At 34.2% G+C, this 23,936-nt stretch overlaps 4 protein-coding genes across 18 annotated transcripts; 3 read left to right on the top strand and 1 right to left on the bottom strand.

The window, feature by feature from the left end:
• The first annotated feature begins 757 nt into the window (after positions 1-757).
• LOC105157710 (uncharacterized) lies at positions 758-5,249 on the top strand. 14 transcript variants are annotated; one of them, XR_016064388.1, is made up of 10 exons: positions 758-1,022; positions 1,137-1,205; positions 2,164-2,258; positions 2,663-2,710; positions 3,557-3,603; positions 3,717-3,759; positions 4,172-4,311; positions 4,406-4,530; positions 4,639-4,825; positions 4,989-5,249. XR_016064388.1 is itself a non-coding variant. In XM_088878167.1 (8 exons), the coding sequence occupies exons 3-8, from the start codon at positions 2,192-2,194 to the stop codon at positions 4,647-4,649; spliced, it is 345 nt and encodes a 114-aa protein (XP_088734293.1). In that variant the 5' UTR covers positions 758-1,022; positions 1,137-1,205; positions 2,164-2,191; the 3' UTR covers positions 4,650-4,918. The 14 variants fall into 14 exon arrangements, 1 of the variants encoding a protein (XP_088734293.1); XR_016064394.1 differs by lacking the exon at positions 4,172-4,311 and adding an exon at positions 3,889-3,940 and having other exon boundaries at positions 3,505-3,603; XR_016064391.1 differs by adding an exon at positions 3,889-3,940 and having other exon boundaries at positions 3,505-3,603; positions 4,172-4,530.
• A 5,103-nt stretch (positions 5,250-10,352) lies between these two features.
• On the top strand, positions 10,353-12,648 carry LOC105157709 (basic helix-loop-helix (bHLH) DNA-binding superfamily protein). Of its 2 annotated transcripts, XM_011074156.3 has the most exons (3): positions 10,353-10,674; positions 10,916-11,119; positions 11,240-12,648. In XM_011074156.3, the coding sequence occupies exon 3, from the start codon at positions 11,260-11,262 to the stop codon at positions 12,478-12,480; it is 1,221 nt and encodes a 406-aa protein (XP_011072458.1). In that variant the 5' UTR covers positions 10,353-10,674; positions 10,916-11,119; positions 11,240-11,259; the 3' UTR covers positions 12,481-12,648. The 2 variants fall into 2 exon arrangements, with proteins under 2 accessions (XP_011072458.1, XP_088734450.1); XM_088878324.1 differs by lacking the exon at positions 10,353-10,674 and having other exon boundaries at positions 10,817-11,119.
• Positions 12,649-15,697: 3,049 nt separating this feature from the next.
• On the bottom strand, positions 15,698-17,498 carry LOC105157708 (uncharacterized). Its single transcript, XM_011074155.3, has 2 exons — positions 17,136-17,498; positions 15,698-16,946 (listed from the first exon to the last, which is right to left on the bottom strand). Exon 2 carries the CDS (start codon positions 16,908-16,910, stop codon positions 15,981-15,983), a length of 930 nt encoding a protein of 309 aa, XP_011072457.1. The 5' UTR covers positions 16,911-16,946; positions 17,136-17,498; the 3' UTR covers positions 15,698-15,980.
• Positions 17,499-18,532: 1,034 nt separating this feature from the next.
• On the top strand, positions 18,533-21,747 carry MED6 (RNA polymerase transcriptional regulation mediator-like protein). The gene is made up of 5 exons (XM_011074154.3): positions 18,533-18,859; positions 19,268-19,442; positions 20,137-20,206; positions 20,659-20,768; positions 21,211-21,747. The coding sequence occupies exons 1-5, from the start codon at positions 18,603-18,605 to the stop codon at positions 21,361-21,363; spliced, it is 765 nt and encodes a 254-aa protein (XP_011072456.1). The 5' UTR covers positions 18,533-18,602; the 3' UTR covers positions 21,364-21,747.
• The last annotated feature ends 2,189 nt before the right edge of the window (positions 21,748-23,936 follow it).

Below are 23,936 nucleotides of genomic sequence, written 5' to 3'. Positions count from 1 at the left end.
TTTATTTATAATTAATTTATTACTAACTTATTATAAGGTAGATAATTTTTTCAAAACCAAATTATGTTAAAGAACTTTGCGGCAGAATATGCTAAAATTATTAGTTTTAATACTAATCTATATCTTTTATTCAGATACGGTATTTAGACATCATGCAAAAATTCCAACATTATGGAATTCATAAATAATCAAATTAACCCAAAGTCTTGTAAAATTAATGTTTGCAAACAATAATAAATTTGTAAAATACAAATCATTTTCCTAACTATTAACATAAATTTAATGAAATAATTTAGAGTCACGTGTTATTCACCAAATTAGCTTGTAAATAAATGTACTAGGTGAAATAATTTGCAAGATCAAATAACTTGGCCTGAAAAATAATTACATTTTAACTCTTTTATGTACGTTCTGTTTACATTAATTATATTGATTTCTTATATAACTACAAAAATCACTCATAATTATTAACAAAAAAACAGCGAGATCATTTATGCGAATAAAATTGACGTTTTTAATAATATAAGCTTGATTATTTATATTTAGTGCAGAATTGTCGATAAAATTAGTACGATAACCTTGTATAAATTATGGCAAATTTCATGGCACACAACATCAGTCATATGACTGTACATTACAATCTTTTTTTTTTTAATGTAATTTATCTTTACCGAAATAAAATATGATTATTTAAAAAAATATTAATTATGTATATAAATAAGTATGGATGGTGATGTAAATGTAATTATGTCAAAAATATAGCATGACTTGAATCTTCAGGGGGAGCAAGTGTATAAATCCTCCGGGGGTAAGAATAAAGGAAAGGTTGAAAGGAGGATGAGGAGAGAAACGAGAATATTAGCCGCGAAGAGCAAGATCACACTTTTCACATGTTCCTGATTCAGTGAAGCCAAAAAATTACTGTAGAATAAACGAGGGTTATGGCGCCTCGCCCTCCTTCGTACAACATCCAAATTCTACGTATCCGGAACAGGGAGAGGAAAAGGAGCTGGAGCTTACGGGTAAGACATAGCTGAAGCGTTGGTTTATCGTGAAAATGAGCTCAAGTGCAATTACAGGGCATCATATTTGCATGTAATCGTTTATCTGTTTAATAATTTTCAGTTTTATTTCAGGTGGATGTTAATTTTGTGTTCACATGAATAGTCCTCGCACTACGTACATTGCTCTTCCCTTTGATTCAGGTGTTGTTCATCGTTTCTTTAATTTTTATCTGCTTGCTCTGGATGCTGTTTGTGATAACAGTTTTGTTTGATATTGTTGTTCTCTCTCTGGTGCCCTAAACGTTTGGTTTTTTGTGTCTGAGGGGTGGTTGAGTTTACATTTTTTACAGAGTTTTTTTATGGTGGAGTTTTTCTCTTTTCAATTTTTTTTTCTTTTTTTTTTTTGGAAGCACCTGTGTCTTATTCGTAGTGAAGCTTCTAGCCTGTATGCCATATGAATATGGCTCTCGTTTAGGTTCTTGTTCAAAGCTGGTATAATCTGCCTTTTCTGCTTGGAAATTAACTCTGTTATGATACTGTTGTTACGAGTTATTTTGCTTCTTTTGTTTCCTTTTTTAGATACTTCGATTGAGGATGAGTGACTGCTGAGTATAGGCATTATGTTGTCAGCTTTCTCACAGGAAAGATATTTAGCCAGATTCTGTTATTGTTTAATTGTTAAGTGTATCAGTATTTTGTGATAAATAACATCTAAACAAAATTTAGAGTTCCCTGTGTCTCCATAATTAAGAACGAAGAACATATATGTGATTGTTTCTGGTTAAGATGACCAATGCATTATGTTGAGAACCACCAGATAAAGGTGCTAAAAAAGCCATTAGACCTCCCAACAACTGCAAAAATATGTGTCTGCCCAACTTATTTTTTATTTTTTCATTCCATATACACCACAACAAAGCAAAGACCAAATGCAACTTAGCAAATTTTACTAGCATTACTGTGGTATGTCAAATCGGAAAAATTGTTTACAGGCATATCTAGAGACTTGGAAGTGGGTAGCAGCCAATTACTTTCTTAAAGTACATTTGACTCTCTTCTACTGTGACAGTTAAATTCTAAGAGCCCATCATGCACTAAACTGCTGCTCGGTGACTGATTGGGCTAATATGTTCTGTAACTTCTGATACTGGATTTTCAGGTAGCATTCCATCTCATGGAGGAATAAAATGGACGGAAGAGATCATCAGTTGACTACGTTATTAATAGCCTGCTGGCAGATACTCAGCCATTGTGGTATAGTGTCCAAAGAGTGTTTTTATTTCCAATGTTCTTATTCTGGTGCTTATATCAAAAGCCATTCAAAGAATTATAAGAAAATTCAATTCTAGCAACTATTTCATCCTGTCCAATAAAGCTGTTCTCCTTTAAATATCTTCTTTAGATAACATGCATGTGGCTCTGTCCAGTGAAGTCTTCCATCATCATATTTATTTGTTGGCCTGCTTCACATTTTTGAAAATATATGAGCAGATAATTGATCTCAGGTGCCGGTGCGTTGTATACCCATTCTACTTTTGAGTATAGATCTTCTTTGCCTAGTATTCCTAAATGACAGTGGTCGGGAAGGTCAAAGCTGGAAATCATCGTTCCTCTTCACTTTCTCATACCTTCTGACATTCATCCTATTGTGTTTCTAGGTATATCATTTGTTGAGAAGGAGGTACACTCTCTTCTACGAGAGGCAGGTGATTTTTCTGAAAATTCAATGGATGCTGTAGATTTATTTTGAAATAATTTGTGGTGATCTGGTAACTACTCATGAACACTTCAATGTGAAGCTGGTTCTACTGGAGTTGGCAGAGCATTGAATCTTAGTTAAGGTGTTTGCAGTTTGTAAATTATGGAACCAAAACAAACCTAAAAAATTGTTACAAAGCGAAAACAGAACTGAGCAATTTTGTTTAGCATTCTATTTATATGTTACAAAAGGATCTGGTATTTGGTTTGGTTTTCACTTCACATTCTGAACTTAAGACCGGATTCATATTGTTAGAGCAATTTTGTTTAGCATTCTATTTATATGTTACAAAAAGATCTGGTATTTGGTTTGGTGCTGACTTCAACATTCTGAACTTAAGACCAAATTCATATTGTTAGTAAGTATATTTAATAGTTCCCTATTTGAAGTTTCTAAAATGTAGACTTAGTTCTATTTGAACTTTTTAACCTTTAAAACATTCATACTATTGCATGGTGTTCATCCTATTACAGCACCCATAGTCCTAGTGGATTTGATGGAGGAATTAAATGGACTGAGGTCATGAACAAACCTTTGCTCGAGTTGGCTTGTAGTTAAACATTTGAATCAAGAGACCCTGTATATGTAACTTTTGTTTACACAATCACCCAAACACATGTATTATCTTAAGTTATTGTCTGTCTAGTTATAGTAGCGAAGCTTGCTCTTAGCACTATACATGAGTTGGCATCCTTTCTCCATCCTAGAGATTGATATACTTCTTCATTTTTCAATTTCCAGGATCCAAGGTTTTTGGCATACTGACCAATGTCTGAACTCATGGATCGTGCAGCTGCAGATGATGTTCGTTTTTTTCCTTGCGTATACCACAAAATGATGGCAAGTGAACGTTCTCTGGGGGCAACTAACCATTCGTGGAGCTCTCTATGTCGATGTTTTTTGCATCAATGATAATCAATATGCAGACTGACCAATTATTCCTTCTATACCAGGTGATCTTCGAGAGCTGGACTGTGGCCACACAACCGCGTCAGGGTATTAATATTATGATGTTTGTGCACATATACTGTTGTATTGCAGAGAGAAAATGATCTTTTACAAAGCCATTGCATGGAAGCGGCAAATCTCTAGAAGAAGGCTAATATCTGATTTTTCTACTTGAAGCTTGAGAATCACTATATTTTTGTCTAATTTGGGCACCTATAGCACATAACACGTGAGCATTCTACTTTTCTGTCTTCAATATTGTTAACCATGTCTTCCTACTACATTTAGAATTTAAATATCATACAATATTTTTTAGATGTCTCAGTTTTGATTTATATCTGTATCTGAGTGACATTGCAACTTGGACATCTGCTGGTATATTTGATGCATCGCAGCTTTATACTTGCCTCCATGCATGGCTGAGATACCCAATTTTTGTGATAGACATTTGAATTTCCAGGAACAAAATCTGCTTGTTGATAAATGCGAAGGTTATATTATGGACTGACAAAACACTATGACTACTCTTGAACCACAGTAAATGTTGTTCATAGTGCACTACCACAATATATGCAATCAACAAGGCATGCATATTCTTCTGTATGTATGCATTTCTTTTGCTTGGTGAAATTCACAATGGACAACTCCTCCCCTTTTCCCTCAAACGTTTCAACCATTAAATTTGTCTTACCAGACAACATCAATGTGGAAGAGAGCATCCTGGAAGAGGAGGTTCTGTCAGTGCTTAGTGTTCCACCTGGAAAATGGGTTGTATTATTGGTAGAAAAGGATCTTCAATCTTATCAATCAAGGAATCCTGCAAGTGTTTTTCTCTATCTCTCCCTTCTTTTCCTTTGTTGTCTCTCCACCCCATTTAACAATTTGCCTCCTCGTTCATCTCTGACGACTTGAAAATTGATCTTGCAGTGCTGATATAATAATTGGAGGAAAACAAGGACCAGATATGGTTAGTTAAGAGAATCTTTATTCAACAACCCGTGGGATCATCACAGGGACGAACAGAACACTCTACAATTTAAAATATGATTTCAGAATGTTAACTTTGATATCACACCTGACTTTGGTTTCAGGATTGGATACAAACTTGAATTTGGTTAGTGCTTCGGAATTTAATCCGTGCGAGTGTGTGTGTATAATGCAATAAGCAACAGCTTCTTTTTTAATGGGCATTATGCCATTGGAGAAAGTTCTTCTTCATGTTATTGAGAAAACGTCCTTTTATTGCTGTAATACTAAAGAGTTCTATCTTCATCCAGGTTTTTCATCATAGGATCTCTGGAACAGGTAAGGAAAGCAGAAGCCATGATAAGAGGCAAAATCACGGGGAGTGCTTTCAAACTAACACTGCTGGAATCTAATGTCAAAAAACAAAATCCTTAAGCGTATCTACTTACTTCCTGAAGTAATTATCTTTATACTTAGTGTTTTTTGAATCTGAAAGGGAAAGAAACAACACAAAAAGAAAATTCCATGCTTTAGGGAAATTTATCAGAAAGTATGATTTATGTCTCAACATATATATGCCTATCACAGATAATGATATGCTAATGGGAACTCCAACCAAATGCATTCAACACATGTCGTTCTGTTATTTAGATCTATTCCTTGCCCATAAATGGTCATACTCTAAGCCCCTAACAGCCACCCCATGCACTTCTTTAGTGTCCATTGTTTGATGTGGATTACGGTTGAGCTGTTCGTGTGATTAGTATTATGCACTTGCGGACAATATAGGTTGTCGATATCACGGGTTTGAAAGCATCCAGGTTGGGACTTGTGGGATTATTACTGGGCAGTTCTAGAAAATGTTGGGAAAGGGACATGGCATTCTGGCAGGAGCAGAAGTCCCCCACCACCGGCTTTTGGCCGGCTGAGGCCATTGAATTTGACAAAATTCTGAATGCATGAATCTGAACGTGAAATCTTGCTATCTAATCTGACAAGTGACAACCTTATTTCTGTTGAATCTCAATATATTGCTCCTTATACTGCATTTTCTTGTACATGCTGTGAAAATCTTATCCGACAGTATCCCCTTCAATGCCATCATAATTCATGCCGACATGTCTTTCCACAATAGTTGGATGATTCTTGTAGAAGCTGGCAATCATACACTCCAACGGGAAATTGGAGCGATCTTTTTTTTCCTTATCAATTTTAAAAATTTTACAATTATCATAGCGGGCTAGAAAAAGATTTAGGTTTGAATTAGAAGCCTCTGTTTTGAGAAAATGGATTTCAATTCAATCAAATGGTTGTTCGTAGGAACATGAGCATTTGAGTGAGAAAATTTTAGTTCAATCGGGTTTGATTGAACCTAAATTAATTACATGATAAGTACAACGCACTTACAATATGATTGGTGTTAGTTTGATTCGATTAAATTTAATTTGATCTTAGTGCTCATTTAAATATAATTCTTTTGAGCCCTACTGATATTCTTTTTTATCTTTTATTTAGACAAGATTGCTTCTTTAGATACGAAGGTTTTTAGTTAAATTTATTTATTTTTAGTTTTTTTAATTGATCTTTTATGCAATTTTTAAAGGAAAAATCTCATCTTTTAAAATTTGATTTGGATTATTAGAATATATAATCAATAATCAATTTGGATGTTGGAAGTGAATCAACTGCGGGGTGATGGTCCAAACCCAATTGTCTCCTGGGATTACAGATATCTGACTGGAACCCTTAGCCAATAACAACGCGACACGTGTGAATAAGAGCCTCGAGTTCACGTGTGCGCCATCTAATAATAGAAAGTTGGGGCCCACCAAGGGACAACACTTGGTCAGCCGAGCCGATGTTTCCGGCTCCGAGTGATGATCTCATCGAAGCCGACAAGCCATCATCATTAATCAGAAGTCAGTAGAAAACAGGAGCATTTATGTTTGGATGGATTTGAAGGAAAAAGGGTCTGCATCAATGGACCACTCTCGTGAGTCGGCTCTGGGCCGGCTTAAATTTGGGCCCAACTTACACAAAGACACAGACAAAGATGTCCATCATATTCTTTTACATGGTTAAAATTCCTTGACAAAAAGAAGTTACTTCTAAACTCATAACCATAGTTTTACATTTTAATGATGTGCCAAGTTAAATTTAAGGATAAATTTATTATAATTATAAATATTTTTTATTATTTAAAAATTTTAAAAATTAATAATAAATATTTAATAAATATTCCTTCGTAATAATTCATTATAGGATGTATTTGTTAAACGATTATTAATTTTACGTGGTATTTGTAATTATAAAAAACGTTGTAACTTATCCTAAATTCAAATATTATAGTAAATAATTATGTAAAGACAAACTCTATCTTTTGTTTTTTAATTATTGTATTAATATCTTATGTGGATAAATATTACTTCATTTATTATATTTGATTTTTTTTTCTAGATATATTAAGTGAAATAAATGATGCAATAAAATATAAAATTAGAACATGTAATCCGTAAACTTTAGTTTACGAGGAGTGAAATGCATTTGTTGATTGACACTTGATACAATAAATCACACAATAAAGCCTTGTTTACTTTAATTAAAACATGATTTAACCCCACCTAATTTGGTCTATCCATCATTAATATATCCTAATTAAAATTCCATAAATGAACCCTAATTATGTGATGTGATGAAATTGAAATAAGAAGTTTCCCTTACACATATAAGATGATAATGTGTTGGATCCCCTAGTTTTCATGAGTTGGTAGACCACCGAAATTGTGTGATTTCCAGCCAAAAACTAATGCTACTTGATCATCATATACACTGTCAAATCTCCTCAATATTCATAAACCACCTTTCTACTTTCCTTCCACTTTCTTTATTTCTTCATCATACACAAGATTTCATTTTTTTTTTTAAATTAAATAGTTGGGATTATCATTAGTTTGTTTTCATTTTATTTTTTTATCATTTGGTCAAGTGGGTTGTGTTTTTTAAGTGTCAATTTGTTATTTCTTGAAATAAAATCATGAGATGATGAGGAGGTGAACAAAAAATTGTTGGATTTTTTACTCTGCATTTATACATCGTACTAACACACGAATTTTACATTTGTCACAAAATAACATCTCGTTATTTGCATGTGATATGAGGAATGAGCAAAGTATTTCACGTAATTTTTTTTAGCAGATTGTCTCATTTATTTTGAAAAATACAACAAATTACTCCCTATCTAATCTATCGCTAGAGGTGATTAGCTTCATTTTTTAAAATTCAAGAAAATAATTTGGTATTTTTTCAGGGATTGGTAAATTGCATGTAACCCATTTAAAAAGAGTGATACACATATTATTTGTTAAATATTATAATGTGTAATAAAAAAAGTGGAATGAGGATTGAATATATATATACATATATGTATATGGGGGGTTTGAGGAAAAATGGCAATGGGAGCCCATGTCAGTGAGCTGTATTGATGGGGTGCATGTGGGGAAGGAGAAGCCCCTCTCACCAAAAACCCAGATGCTCTCTCTCTCTCTCTCTCTCTCTCTAGTCTACTTACCTTCACACTCTGTGTGTTTGTGTGAGAGAGAGAGAGGTGGGCTTTGCGTGTGTGTGCAGAGTTGAGGTGCCTTTGATTTTTTTTTTTAGCATTAAATTAATTCAATCAATATATGCAAAATAAAATTTTTGATTCTAATAATATATTAATATGACTATAAATAACTTATAATAATTCACATAAAACGAGACAAATAACTATGCATTCGGTGAAACTCAATGAATTTATTCGTACAACATGATTTTCGGCTAAGCATATAAACTCCTCAAAATATCTTATAAGATGTTTTAGAGCTTATAAGTTCAGAAAAAGTGTTAAGCTAATTTTTTTAAAAAAACTTATAAGATTTCAAAATAAGATGTTTTGGATCTTATAAGCTTTTTTTTTTTAAAAAAAAGTTAACTTTCATAACTTTTTTTATAAGATTTTATAATCTATATAAAATTAATATATCAAAAGACTAAAATACGCTTACACAATCTTTCTCTCACACACCCATACACAGTCTCCTTTCTTTCTCTCTCTCTCTCTCTCACACACACACTCTAGAATTTCTATTTTTGCTATTTAATTTTTTTAATATTCGAAAAAGAGAAAATACTTTATGATTTAATAATAAATTATTATAATTAAATAAAAATAAGATCTTTATTGATATTATATTTACTAAAAGAATATAAAATTTGAAATATTATAATTTATACGATTAGAAATAATTATTGCACTAAAAAAAATTAATTATATATTTATATTAATATTCGACTAGCATGAATATATATATTTAATTAATTTAAAAGTTTAGTTAATAATTCATCATTTTTTTTTGTTATCGTGAAAAGATTATTTTTATTTGAAATTAAACTAATATATACTATTTATAAAAGCGTTTTAAAAATATTAAAATAAAATATATCAAAAAATAACAACTTATTTGATTTTAATGGTATACATGTCCAATAGAAAATCTTATTATGCCAAACATTCTAACATTTTATAAGATGTTCACACATCTTATAATAAATTTTAATATTTTATTTTATCTAAATATTTTTGAAACTTATTTTTAAAATAAAATTTAATATCTTATAAACTCGTAAAACATGTTTTTAGAAAGAGTTAAGGAAACAGCCTCTGTTTGTGCATTTGAATTAAGAATAATTGGATGGATTGCATTGAGATTGAGAGAGACAAAATATATGTATTCCAAATCCCCTCCCACTACTATCATATCATATCATGTTTCATTAAACATATCAATCCCAACAAACTATTCATTCATATATATATATAGAGAGAGGAGAGAGAAAGAGAGAGGATCTCTCTCTCCTCTCTCTCTCTTTCTCAAGATTTTATCCTTTCCATTTAATTTCCACTTATTTGTTTATATTCTGCAATAAAAATATAATTGCAAAGTCAAGAAGACAGCTATGTATATATAATTTATTTTTAAATTTATATATCTAACATCCCACTTTCTCACTATTTTTTGAATGACTTGCAACTCGATCGGTACCCGATTACTTTAGTTATTATTCGTTCTACAGCCTCACAGTTTTCACTAGGGAGAGGAGACTTTAGGACATATAATTCACTCAGCATCCTTGTCTGTAATCAATATAGGACACTCGCCTACATCATTTGGCATCGTCTACGAAAACAAAGTGGCATGCCCATCTCAAATCCTTCGTCTAGGGGTTTGATAATGTAGTCGAGCGTCAAAATTATGAAATTTATAAAAATTAAAATGAATAGTATTTGGTGTAACAAGGGAAAGACATATCACATTATTTACCTTTGTTCAGGGTCAAAAAGTAGAGTACTGGTGGAAAAGGTGAAAAGTTAGAAGAATTTAAATGGTTATGATTAAAGTATGATTAGCATTGGAAATCAATAAAAGTAGCAGCCTCCTACTGAATATTTTAATCTCATATTTCTGCAGTTTTAACAGAGCGCATGGCAAAGCAAAGCATCAGATCAGCATTCAGCAGCCAAAACTAAAGGAGAGAACAGACTCTCCCCACTCCTAAAAATATTTCAATTCAATTTTATATACTTATATATATATATAAATATTAAAGTGCTCTGAAATCTCATGCTCTTCATCTGCACAACTCACTTCTTACAGCCCCACCAAACTGACCATAAACCCTTATCTTTTCAAAACCATTTGCATCTCCTGTCAACTCCAATTTCCTTTTTCTTAAATAATATGTACATATGTTTATGTATATGAATTATTATTTTATTTAAATTCTTGATTCAAAAAAAATATTTAATGAGTTATTTTTGGCTGTAAAATTATTAAAATATGAACCCTCATCTTTTAATTTGATTTTATGTATTAGTATTCTATATAAGCATCATCTCTTGGAACCAACATGTCCTAATACCTCTTTCAACATTTGCTCCTCAAAACTGCATGGTTTAAGGTATGTATGTCAGTAGAATTGATTCTTCTTCTGTGCTTATCTCTAGCTACCTAGATTATGTATGTAAAAGAGATGATTCTTTTTTGGTTTCATGGCATTTACTGTTTTTTGGCATTTTTCATCTTTGCAATTAGCTAATTGAGCAGTTACATGAATTTCTGCTTTTTTGTCTCGATTTCGGAGATTTGGACAAAATTTAGCAGCTGAAACTGACGTTAGCAATGGCCTGTTTTTCTTCAAGGTTTTCAGTTTCTCACTGTATGAGTTTAAGGTGGTGGTTGGAGCTGCTGGTGTTGGATTCTTCTCAACCCGCCCTCATAACATACCATTAACAATTCTCATCGACATCGATTTTACGCTCTCTCGTCTCCATACATACACATCTATATTGTCATCTGTATAATAAGATTCCGAGGTTACAACCAGCCTGTCGATATTGAACAAGGTACGTTAATTCTACATGTATCTTTAGTTTTCTTGAATTTCCTGTCCTTTTTTTCCTACTTGTTGTGTTCATTTGAGTCTTGTTTTGTGCTGATTCAATGACTCATTTTGTGGGCTAAAGGAATTGTTTAATTTGATCAAATGGATGGTCTTGATTGGAGCAACCAGCAGGACGATCTTGAAGAGAGCTTGATGAATATTCCTGGATCAGACAAGATGCAAATGATGTCTAAAGATCATGGTTTCAATCCAGTTCATCTGATTCAGACACCTCATGATGCTGTTTTCCCCAATGTTTTGCCACAGTGGAATTCAAGATCAGAAGGTGTCAACAGTTGGGGATCAGTTGCCATTACTGCAGAAATGCTGCATTCTAATTCCTTTGACGACAATAATACATTGAACAATATCAGTCAGCAGAATGGCCTAATTCTTGATTCTGGTATGAAGAAGCCCGTGGTCTCGACCAACACGGCCGGCTCCCTCGAGTCCCTTGATTGCCTGCTGTCGGCGTCCAACAGCCAGACGGATACCACATCGGTTGAAGATGATGGGATTTCAATGATATTCTCCGACTGCAAAAGCTTGTGGAGCTACAAATCTGTTCCATCAGCCATTTTACGGCCTGAGGAGACCACCAAACGCTTTGGCAAGGATTCTGACACGGACGTGTCACACGACAATCAATCAGTCCAAAATCATCATCACCACCCTATTAATTTCAGCAAGAGAAAGAGAGCAGAAAGTCATCAACAGCAAAATCTTGATTTTCACCACCCAAATTATAACTACTCAGCCACAACCGATCATCATCAGGGCAGTAGCAGCAGCAGCTTCCAGCGAAAACCCAAAAAGCCCAGATTAGATTCATCATCAAACATCAATTTCCAGCAGCCAAGCTCCTCGACATCCTCCTCTGCCGACGAGCCCGACGCAGAGGCGATTGCTCAAATGAAAGAGATGATCTACCGCGCGGCCGCCTTCAGGCCGGTGAACTTCGGCCTGGAGACGGTGGAGAAGCCGAAACGCAAGAACGTGCGCATATCGAACGACCCCCAGACTGTGGCTGCACGGCAGAGGAGGGAGAGAATCAGTGAGAGGATTAGGGTTTTGCAGAAGCTGGTGCCGGGAGGGAGCAAAATGGACACAGCATCCATGCTTGATGAGGCTGCAAACTACCTCAAGTTCCTCAGATCACAGGTGAAAGCACTTGAAGCATTAGGACAGAAGATTGATGATCACACAGTACTAGTCAACAATGCAAATCTTGGATTCTCACCCTTTCTCAACTACTCCTTGAATTTTCCCATGCATCATCAACCCCAGTTCTCAATCCAAAACCCCAACCAATCCAAGAATTAATTATTGGATATTTATGATCAAGTAGAAAAAAAGAATGTTCTTGATCATGATCATGATCATCATGATGATGATTTTTACTTTCCAACTGATCTAGCTTAGATAGGCATGATGATCATGATTGTACTTTGAGAAAAATGTCTAATTTTAACTATCTGACTTTTGATGTAATCATAGCCATCATCATTAGATCATGATGTGATGATGAGAATGTATTAATCTTTATCTCTTCTCAAAAAAGTTGAAAGAATGATGAAGCCATCATGGCCTTGCTAGCTAATCTAAATTTCATAATTAAGTCATAGTACCCCTTTAATCATGAGTATAATCATGATCCCCACAATTCAAGAACTACAGTAGCACGCGAGGTACGTATATACGAGGATTGATGGATATATCAATCTTTGAATTGTAATAAATAAATCTGGATAATTATATATTTGATTGTATGTAATTATAAATTAGTATCTCCGAAAGGGGATAGTAATTATAGCACTAATTATGATTAATAATTAGGTAAAAGGGTGGAAGAAAGTGACAACAACTTTATGTAATTATAAATTAGTAGCTAGTTCAGACATGCAGTATAACAGTCTTTATTGTGTAATAAAATTGTTTATTAATGAAGGGATTTGTACTTAGGATCACTTTTTCTTGGAGATGCTAAGAAGGAATTGTTTTTAAAAAATTAATAATTAAGATTGCGCACTAATCAATGTAATGTAGCAAACATTCTCTTCTTAATAATAGTGCATTATGAACAGATGTGAGTGCTGGTCCTGTCTCCTTGATTCAATCCAAGGCGTGGCCCTTGAAACTCACCCCTCACTATAATACCTTAATGCTAACCACATGTTTTATTCTTCTTTTTTGGCATTTTTAGGGTTGTTCTTTGGACTCTTCACCACCCCCTACTTGCACGTGCACCTGTCTACTCCTAGACATTAATGTGGTACGAATCTTGGGTACAAGATTATTGTAATCAAGGAATTTAATTCATTTATGAGGGGAAATTAATATGTTTGTTCTTATAAATTGGTTGGGAAAAAAAAATAAAAAAAAGTTTGATTGATTGTGGAATTGCTTGTTGAGTTTTCATAAGGTTAGTGTAAGAAGGAACGCAATTCTAGTTGGAGGAGAATAGAAATTGAGAGAATAATGAAAGAATTCGTCTTCAATATTTTAAAAACTAGAAAAATTAAAATAAAAAGCAGTTTATCTCTGAACGAATTGTTTTGCAGGTATTTTAAAAAAAAAAGAGTTCATAAACTTGGTTGAGTAGATTTCAAATGGACGAAATCTTGGATTGTCTCAAAATGTTTTGAAATTCGGCATAAAATACCCTAACAACCTGGTAATAATCTGATAAAATGTGGGCCCGAGTGACAACTACAAAAAAATCTTGAATTGTTTTGATCAAATTAGCAACATTAAGGCATTTGCCTAAATTTTAATAGAATTAAAACCAAGAAAACAATTACTTCAAACATTAAAACTTTGGACACCTTAATTACCCCATTGACCCAACCTCTAAGTTTAAACTGCATGAAATAAAATATCACACTACTCAAATTTAATTAATAACCAATCAAATTACATATAATTGAATATTTTTTTCTTAGTCAAACTCATTTTAATTCCAAACTCAACAACTTTGTGGCTATGAAAATTAAATACCAAAACCGAATGGCGTCCCCTATTTTAATATCCCTTAAAATAAATAAAAGTGCAACCAAAATTGCAAGTAGCTAGCTACGGTACTGTACCAAATCTTGAATGGAGACAGTTACGATGTGGTCATATGTGGCTACTTGCCCGTCTCAAATTTCCTTGAATTTGCGTAGGTTGTCAAGTTTTGCAACTTGCTTTGACATTCTTAACCATCCAAACCGTAGGATTTGTCACCAATGTTGAGCCTGTTTTTTGGACTACAGTTGCAAGGGATTGGCTTCATTTTAGATGGATACGATGGTTCGTGTAAAATAAGTTATTATGTCTTCATATAAGAAAGATCATAAGATTAAATCAATTTAAATACAAATTTACTTAGTCAGATATTAAATTCAATGGCTTACGTAATATGGTCTGAACCCATTTTATCTGTATTGGATTGTAACGATGGTTTCATCCTTTGAGTAATTATTATAGCTCAAATTGCACATTTTACGGCGATTTGGGATTTCTATGATCAGTTTCAAGGCAAATTTCATAGTAGTTGTGCATTCCTAACTATCATTACACCTAAAAAGGATTTCAAAGCAGTTGGAGATTACTATGATCAGGCCCAATGAGAATTAATGCGTTGATTGTCTCTCCCTCTCTTTTAATTATAAAAAATGAAGAATAAACTACAATAAATTTGTCAGATATAATTGTCAATACCTTTTATTATTTGAAAAATTATCAATGTTGCTGATGTTTGATGGAATTGTGTATTTATTGGATGAAAGTCTGGAATTGTTCGACTTTACTCTTTTCTTTAAAGAAAATATCAAAACATTTGCAAAAAAAAACAATAGACAAGGTGGATGGAAAGATTTTAAATTTTTTAAAAAATATTCACTTAATTCATATAAAAAAATATTTATAATTACATTAAATAGAGCTCGTTTTAATTTACCTCAAAAAGAAAAAAAGATAATATGGCAATTCCTCTCTGTTACTTGTGCAAAGAATCGAAAGCCCATGAGCATATACAAGCTGGATTTTACTGAAAAGCCCAATACCATGGAACTTCCGTATCATCCAACTTAATGGGCTGCATGTTGCTAGCCATTGATTACCCAAAGTAAAAGAACCCCAAAAGCAAGCCTGATGAGGAACAGTACAGCCTGAATTTTATTACATAACGATGTTGCAATTTGTATTCCATTTAACATATGTACGTCACGTCTATGAAATTCACATCAGCTATATTTCCAAGAAAATATTCTATATACATAATGCAAAATCGCAAAGAATCTGAATATTTTCTTTGGGAGGCGAAAAGCCGGGCCTGGCTTCTCATACATCATGATGCAAGAATCTGTTGTGAGCAACACAGATGCTGCTTTCGGGAGCAGGTTTTTTGTAGCGCTATGTTTCGGCCCTTGTTGCACGGCCAAGGTGCTACATTTCACTGTGATAGACCGCAACGTCGACAGGATGAAGGAAAATTACAAATGGTGATCAATGTCAGCATGCAGCACAATGAGATTGATGTTGAATGAGAGCACGGAAATTAGTAGTATCCTTTTGTTGGCACAAGAAATGAAAAATCAAGTACATATACAGTGTGTTAGGGAGCTACCTGCCGTGCTATCTGATTGCTAATTCAGATGATTCAGTGGCCTATTTGAAGTATGTATGAGTGGACAAAACTCATCAGCCTTCTCTATTCTAACACTTTGACTTGTAAACTAAACCAGCATGTTCCAGCAGTATCATCAGCAACATCAATAAACTTACCCTACAAGTCACGGGAGATCACACCATTTTCGAGCTTTTTCTCGTGCCTTTTTTCCTCACTCAATCTTCCATGCATATAGGAAAAGACAGAACTGAGAGGCCTTTGAATAGCTCAGCGTTGAGTAATACTTGCTTGGGCCACTACAATCACTCTCATCGCCGCGAGTCTCGTCTTCCACATCGCTATCTGCTTCGGGTTCACCAGGCTTGAAGATGAACAAGCCATGGCTCGACCCCGGGGCACAGAACAACCAAGCGTGCACGTCCCAGAACACTTGTACCGGCTGCTTGTTCACCAATACAGTCTGATTACCCCTGAATTTCCACTGCAAATTCTTTATGTGTATCAACACAATCCCGTCTATGCTAATCCACATTTCTGGTTCTCTAGGCCCTGAGGTCGAGCTCTCCACAACGATTTCGTGCTCCCGTTTCTTCTGATCAAACTTTGCCCTCGTGGAGAACGATTTCTTGCCAAAAACATGCTCTTTCTTGTAGAACATAACAGCTTCCACAAGGGCAGGCCTTCCTTTCGTTCTCTTATAGGCCTTTTTCTTGCTGTCCCCTAGCAATAACACCACTTCTTCTTCAGAAACTAAGGCAACATAAAAATCGGAACTGGGCTCTGGACTGCCTGAAAATTTTGCTGATCTTAAGTCCCAATAGGCATCAAGTTGGTGCCCATCAACTTCAAAGGTCCTATACCCTCTCTTGGCCCAAAAATGCCAAGGTTTAAGTTCGATTTTGCACATGTAAGGTTGATCATGGTCAATGCTCTCCACAGATATGCTTAGAGAGTAATTCATGAGGTTCTTGCTCCACACTATAGTCACATTACGCCAAAAACCAGCAATATGTGTCTGATATACGCACGTAACCATACTCTGTGCCGTTTTCTGCGTCACGGGATCATTCATTAGTTTCTGAGCCAGGGGTTGTTGTGAAGAGGACATGGAATGATTTCTCGCGGAAACACGAAAAGCCATTCGTGTTTCCTTCCTTTTCTTGTATCCAACCTTCTCCTAATGAATGACAAGTGAGAATGGTGATAAATTTTCAACGTAAAGACACAAACTTGATGAAGAAAAACTGGGACCCGGACAATGCAATTGCATCAACAGAATTGCCAAGCCTAGTACAGGATGACACAACAGAACAATATCCCTCATTGGGACAATTCTACAAACAGGAAGCTAACATGTCATCATTACCTCAGGGGAAGGAGAATTATATGTTTCTGTGGATTACATGGAATGTTTTGATCTGTTGCAATCCTTGTAAAAGGGTTGATCAGTTCATGCAAAGGATTGTGCAAAGATCAAAAATGGCATGACAGGGAAAAATTCTTGGACATCCAACAGGTTTGATATCAATATGGAAATTTCTTGCTGGAAATTTTTGCGTGGGAATTGCTTGGGGGCGGTGGAACAAGCACGGAAAGTTGAGAAATTCAAATTCAATCTGTGGAGGAAAACAATTTTGTTGGACGGTGGTGTTAGGAAAGAGGTTCCCCTGAAAGGAAGGCCCAAAATTAGAAAGACTCTCCCACCCTATCTCTCTTATAATCATCTTTATGCTGTGTTTGGATCTTCAACTTTCAATTCAGAATAAAATAAATAAAAATATATATATATTGAAAAAAATAAAGTATAAAATTATGCATTAATTACACTTAGACCATCTAAAAATATAAAAGTACACTTTCTTAAAAATATTTTGAAATTACACTTATACTTTTTTCGAAAATTCTTTATTTACTCCTAACCCCTTTCTGTTTTAAGGTTGGGTGGAAAATACTGACGCCAACAAAAAATTTATATCAATTTTAACTTTGTCTCTCATAATCTCATTTAATATTTTTATTCTCATGAGGTGATAAATATAGTATATATATATATATATAATGAGGTTAATATCATTACATTTTTTTATTTTTATGTACAAAAAATATTACATAAAAATGTTAAATTAGGAGTAAAACTGAAAATTTTATGTAATTTTTTCGCTAACATCAGTATTTTCGTCTATATTTAACGAAAGGTGATTTAGGCGTAAACAATCAATTTTTTTAGGAGATGTAAATGTCATTTTAAAATTTATATGGAAAAAAATATAATTTTATAATTTTAGAGAAAATTTAAATATGATTAACCATAAAACTATTATAATTCTTTGTTTGGTTCAATAAATACAAGAAAATATCTATCGAAATAACAATCCTCTTTCGATCATTATCGCTATAAAATATTTAATAAATGTGTCACTGTAATTTCATCGACATCAAAATTATTACATATAATCAAGTTACAAACTTATAGTTGTGTTGTTGAAAGAAAATTATATTTTAAATATGGTTTAATTTATGAAAAGACATTATTTTTCCTATTATTGACTTTATTTTAAATTTAAATGGAGAATAGTATTTTCTTATTAGAATGCAAGAAACAAACATGGCCTAGTGCTTAATTTTAATTTAGAAATTCTAAGTGTCATTTATTGATATTAGGAAAAATTTGTGGGGGCAATTTCATATTTCTAGAAATATGGGGGTTATATCAGAATATGCCCTTCTATTTTTCTTTCTTTAGTTTATTCCCTTTCGTTTTCCCTATTCGATTTTAAGTATACACAATTGACTTTAGATTACATTTTAGTACAACCGCATTAACTACACAGCAATGGCAACGACGCCGATGGTCCCACCCGCCGCCGCGTTGGATGGTGGCGCGCCTCCTCCCCCTGTCGCGGCGCCACCGCCGCCGGGAACAGACATGACCGGCATCTGTTTTCGCGATCAGCTATGGCTTAATACATATCCGCTCGACAGAAACCTAGTTTTTGATTACTTTGCACTTTCCCCCTTCTACGATTACTCTTGCAATAATGAGCAGCTTCGCCTCCGTGCTATTCACCCCCTCGACACTTCTCACCTCTCGTAAGTGCGTGTTCTTGTGATTATTGGCGCAAAATTAAATTTTTATCAGCCTAATTGAATTTTGTAGTTTCAATTATATCTGGTTGGGATAATCTGGTAGAATAGTACGAAAGAGTTTGACTTTTGTGGTTGAAGCAATGATTATGCAATGAGTTGTTGCTTAGTTGATAAAATTCATATGGTGACATGCGTATGCACTCACAGAATGCACTCTTAAGCGAACTATTTCTATTAATTGAGTGCAGTAGTCTCAGATTGTTGCCTTCAGTTATGGGAATTTAAGACTGTTTTAATGGGCGAAATGTAGCTCAATAATAAAAAATGAGGTGTGATTTAAAATAAAGTTTCCTTAGTTATGCAGATTTGAATGAAGTTTGAAATTATCGAATGAACATTTTCTGCATGAAGGAAGATGACTGGAACAGAGTACATGTTGAGCGAAGTGTTGGAGCCTCATTTGTTTGTCTTTAGGAAGCAAAAGAGGGATGGTCCTGAGAAAGTAACACCTATGCTAACATATTACATCTTGGACGGATCAATATACCAAGCGCCTCAGCTTTGCAACGTCTTTGCCTCCCGAGTTGTTAGTTTTCCTTCACCTGTTGTGTATGTGTGTGTTTTTTACTTTAGTCATGATGTTAAGCATTTATTTTGTTATTTCACTATCAACCTGACTTTTATCGTGTTTGGATATCTGCGTTGCTAGTGTTTTAGATAATTTGGTTAAAAATTCACATGTGAAGGTGCAGTTGCTGCAAGCTTTAACTCCTGTATTAACCTTAATGTGATGATTTTTGGTCCTGATTTGTCATTGTATTTCAGAATTTGGGGGGTTTGAATCTTCTTTTATGTTTGAAGTATAGCAGGAGAGTGAATGTTTCACTATTGTGATCTGTTGTGTACTTTTTGATGTTTGCTGATGCCCTTTACGGGCTTCTGGTGAAGTTCTTGAAGGGCCCTGCGATGATATTCCGACAACCCTGTTTCTTATGCTTGCTGATATTTGTGAAAATGTGATTAGACCAAAACAGAGGGTGTGAGCCTGATATGCTGGCATCTTTTCTAATAAGTGTCTTGATTTAACTGATCCATGCTTTCTTTTTGTTCTCTTCAGACAATGGAATGTCCTTGTTTTCTTTTCTATTTTCCTTTTATGATTCTTCAGATTGATGGAAATTCACCATTTAGACTTCGGGTCATGAGTGTATACAATGCTACATATTATCTGAATTTTCATTGTTCTTCTTTCTAAGATCTGTCTAATCCTCTTTTGGCAGGGGCGTGCATTATACCATATATCAAAGGCTTTTAACACGGCTGCATCAAAGTTGGAGAAAATTGGATATGGTATCTTCTCATTTCGATTTCTACCTTTTTACGACAAAAATGCTCCAATGCACACTATGAAACCTAAAAATTAATGACAAAGGAATTACATTGCAGAGTTCATATGAATCTGTAATTATACTTCACATCATATAGTGATTATTTTCCTTTTGTTCTTTCAGTCTGAACTATAGTTATCCTACATGAGTGAAAATTGGACTCGAACATGCTACGACCTCTGTCTTCTATTCAATCATCAACCCAATTGATACTGATACGTAATGGCAAAAGAATCTACTTTTATAATATCAGGAACATCTAATCAATTCAAGCTCAAGCTTCCCAAAATCTTAACTCATACTTAGTATAAGTGTCTTTCTGCTGCCTTTCATGGTGCATTGTAATTTTTCTATATCTAAGATGTTTTCTCTGCTCATTGTAACCTTTCACTTCTTGTGTTTCTTCTGCCACAGTTGATGCGGAAAACGAGAGTACCTCTTCTGAACCAAAAGCTGCTAAAGAAACCATTGACTTTAAGGAACTTAAGCGTGTAGACCATATTCTTGCTTCACTGCAACGTAAGGTAAAATCAATGTCATTGCTTCACTGAGTTGAATCTGTGACGTGGTCTGTGTATTTGCCCTCTCATGCTTTCCCAAGATGGTTGTTGAGGCTCTTAGAGGGAATGTGAACTTGTGATACCAGCATCATTTTATCAAACTCCTCTTTCGGAGGGTATGCTAAATGGTGAACCATGCATTAAACTTATCCTTTCTTAGCAGATACTTTTGCTGTGTGGCAGAAAATTGAACATTTTCTCTGTTCTGGCCTCATTAAAAAGTAGATGCATATGGAAATAAATTACTATGTTACCTCATCTTTTGCTGATTCTTCTGGTATGCTATGTTGACTATAACATGGCTTAATCAATTTTCAAATTTCAGTACATGGAACTCAGAACTGGAAATTCCCCTTGTGCCTGTATACTTTGATATCTATTAAATGAATATCCTAATATTTCACAGCTGCCACCTGCTCCACCGCCACCTCCTTTTCCAGAGGGTTATGCCCCTCCGACTGCAGAAGGAGAGAAAAGCTCGGACACACAGCAAGCAGAGCCACAGGGAGCTGTTGATCCCATCATCGATCAAGGCCCATCTAAAAGAATGAAATTCTGATCAGAGATCTGCTTTGACCTATTTCAATCTGAAACCAGGGCAATCGTCAAATCATCAGGAACCAGCTGTTTGCAAAATGCTGAGCCGTAGAGCCTTTGCTAAGCAAGTCAATTTTCTTGATTATGATAGTAATACCCGGTTAGCAAGTGAGCTATAAGTTTGGTATATCCTTGCTAGATTCTTGTTGCCTTAAGCATAGTGCAACCGGAATACTGTAAAAGTTGGAACTAAAAGTGAAACATAGACAATCTCTGGGTTTAAGGTTAAGCGACATTTAGCTGAACGGTACGGTGAACAGCCAGAGCTGAAACCAACTTGATGTGATCATGTTTGAAGGTTTAGCTGGTACACAATGACATGACTATTAGCTCCTTTTGTGTTGGACTTGGTTCTCCAAAGCAAAGAGTGATATCTATACTATATAAAAAGAAATGGCATTTTTCTATAACAAATGGCGGTTATGATATAGCAACATCAATTTTATTGCTATACCAAGTATACTCTTAAGTTGATTTTTTTTTTTCTTTGTTGTTTTCTTTTTTTTTTTATTTTTCCTTTTAGAAATATAATGTATTGGTTTATATATATTTTTTATTATTTATAATATAATTTAAAATATAAAATATTATTTGCTATATGCATGCAGAGACAACGTGCCACTACGGTTAGTATTTATGAAATATAAATTTGGTGTGTATACCACCATAACCATACTAGCCTGAGAGATGGACTCTTTTTTGGTCCCCTTTCCTTAACTAGTGCTGCTTGCTCCTGTTTGAACTTGGATTTGGGCTTACTAAGCTGCATTTTTTGTTAGTCCAGTCTCGCCCAAGTAACTATCTAAAATTTGGATTGGAATTGCAGAAAAGCTTATTTAAGATCTTCTTCACTTACCAAATCACGTTACGGTCATTTATTATATTTTTTTAAAAAAAATCTAACTGGGTGTTTCCTTGTTCAAAATTATGTCATGGTAATATTTGTTCACTTTATCTGAAATACCATTCCCATTATTTGACAAACACCTTTGGTTTTCTGCCGAGAGAAAATTATTCTTAAATCAATTCGATCATATTTTTTTTGGAACTATACATTAATAGGTCCGTACATAGGATTAATTACATAATAAGTAGTCAAATCAAGTTGAAACTCCTAACATGTTTAAAAACAACGTTGTAGTCACAAAAATCCTAGAAATTTCAAATTGGAGTTGCGTGCGTTAGCAGCACCTCCTGACTCAACTATTTGTGGTGTACAGACATGAGCCTGTAAGTTTTTATTATGTAGGAATGTCCTCACCCTACCTAATAAGATGTGATGGCGTGAGAGGAAATCGGGCGGTGAGCAACTCAGCACCAGGTGTTGGTGTTTGCAGCAACCATCACCAGCCTGCATTGGGACTCACAAATTATATCTCTCATTCAATTATTGCCACACCATTTCCAATCTTTTAAATCCATTCACTTCTTCAAATTTAATTTAAAATGAAAATTAGTTGGCCTATCTGAATCTATTGTAAAAATTATTTTTCTTATATTATTTAAATCAGCGGTACATGACACACTCCACGTGTATATAAAAATATTCAAAAAATTTAAATAATTAATTGATAAGTCGGCTGTTAATCATGGGTTAGTGGCTTCAAAAATATAAAAGTGTCAAAAATTGAGAAAATACGAGTGGTATTTTAGTAAATTCATTAAAAAAAATTTTGAAATCACTGTTACGGCCAAGTTTTGTTGAAAAAAATAAATAGATTAAAGAATAAATTTGAATATTTAAAAATTGAAAAGACAACAAATTTTTCTTTTATATAATAATATAGAATATAGTATTGAAAAAGGAAGTGCATAATTAATAAACTACATTGAATGCATCCTAATCTCAATCACCCACAAATATGCTGCTTCTACCAAAAACTCAGTGGAATTTAAGGATGTGCTAACCACATATATATCTTTAGTTTCTTAACTGTGAAATCGACAAAAGTCATCAAACAAGTTTTAATTATAGTATTTCGATATATAGATTGTGAGAGTAAGATAAGTAAAAAGATGTTTGCAGTTACAAAAGTTATATCTACGGCGACTATTTATAAATTTTCCCAAGAGTCATAATTATAAAAATAATGGAATAAATCACTATATTAAGATTTAAAAAATATAAAATCAGATTATATATAGATATTAAATTAATAAAAATTTGTTGGAAAAACATAATGATTAGAGTGGAGTAGTAATGTGATTGTTTGATGTTAAAAGTGAAAAATATCTAGGGATGGTTGAAGTTTGTGGGAGTGAGTGTGAGTATCGGCCTAGGCTCCCACCAGTACCACAACCAACGGTCCATAATCAACATCATCGGATTGAAGGAGTGAGTCCGTCGCTATCTCCTGGGGTGGGTGTGGGGGCCATATTTTGGGAAGTCGGGGAAATGTGGGTATCCAACGCAAAGCTGAGTCATCATGGGACCCACCGCTCTAAATATCTCTTTCTTACCTGTCGGTTTTGTTGATGAACAGCTGTAGCTGTTTACAACTCTTCTCCTGCTGTTACGGTTACCACATGATAATT

Source organism: Sesamum indicum, linkage group LG3 (assembly GCF_026168435.1).
Source record: "Sesamum indicum cultivar Baizhima isolate 11 linkage group LG3, ASM2616843v1, whole genome shotgun sequence".
NCBI lineage: Eukaryota > Viridiplantae > Streptophyta > Magnoliopsida > Lamiales > Pedaliaceae > Sesamum > Sesamum indicum.
This window is presented reverse-complemented; position numbering and strand designations above follow the sequence as displayed.

Excerpts from the sequence above, each read along its gene's own strand:
- LOC105157708 (XM_011074155.3), bottom strand. The coding sequence starts at position 16,910 with ATGGCTTTTCGTGTTTCCGCGAGAAATCATTCCATGTCCTCTTCACAA.
- MED6 (XM_011074154.3), top strand. The coding sequence starts at position 18,603 with ATGGCAACGACGCCGATGGTCCCACCCGCCGCCGCGTTGGATGGTGGC. Across the intron at positions 19,443-20,136 it reads ACGTCTTTGCCTCCCGAGTT|GGGCGTGCATTATACCATAT; the intron begins GTTAGTTTTCCT and ends CTCTTTTGGCAG. Across the intron at positions 20,769-21,210 it reads TTGCTTCACTGCAACGTAAG|CTGCCACCTGCTCCACCGCC; the intron begins GTAAAATCAATG and ends AATATTTCACAG.
- LOC105157709 (XM_011074156.3), top strand. The coding sequence starts at position 11,260 with ATGGATGGTCTTGATTGGAGCAACCAGCAGGACGATCTTGAAGAGAGC.
- LOC105157710 (XM_088878167.1), top strand. The coding sequence starts at position 2,192 with ATGGACGGAAGAGATCATCAGTTGACTACGTTATTAATAGCCTGCTGG. Across the intron at positions 3,604-3,716 it reads GCGTATACCACAAAATGATG|GTGATCTTCGAGAGCTGGAC; the intron begins GCAAGTGAACGT and ends CTTCTATACCAG. Across the intron at positions 3,760-4,405 it reads GGCCACACAACCGCGTCAGG|ACAACATCAATGTGGAAGAG; the intron begins GTATTAATATTA and ends TTGTCTTACCAG.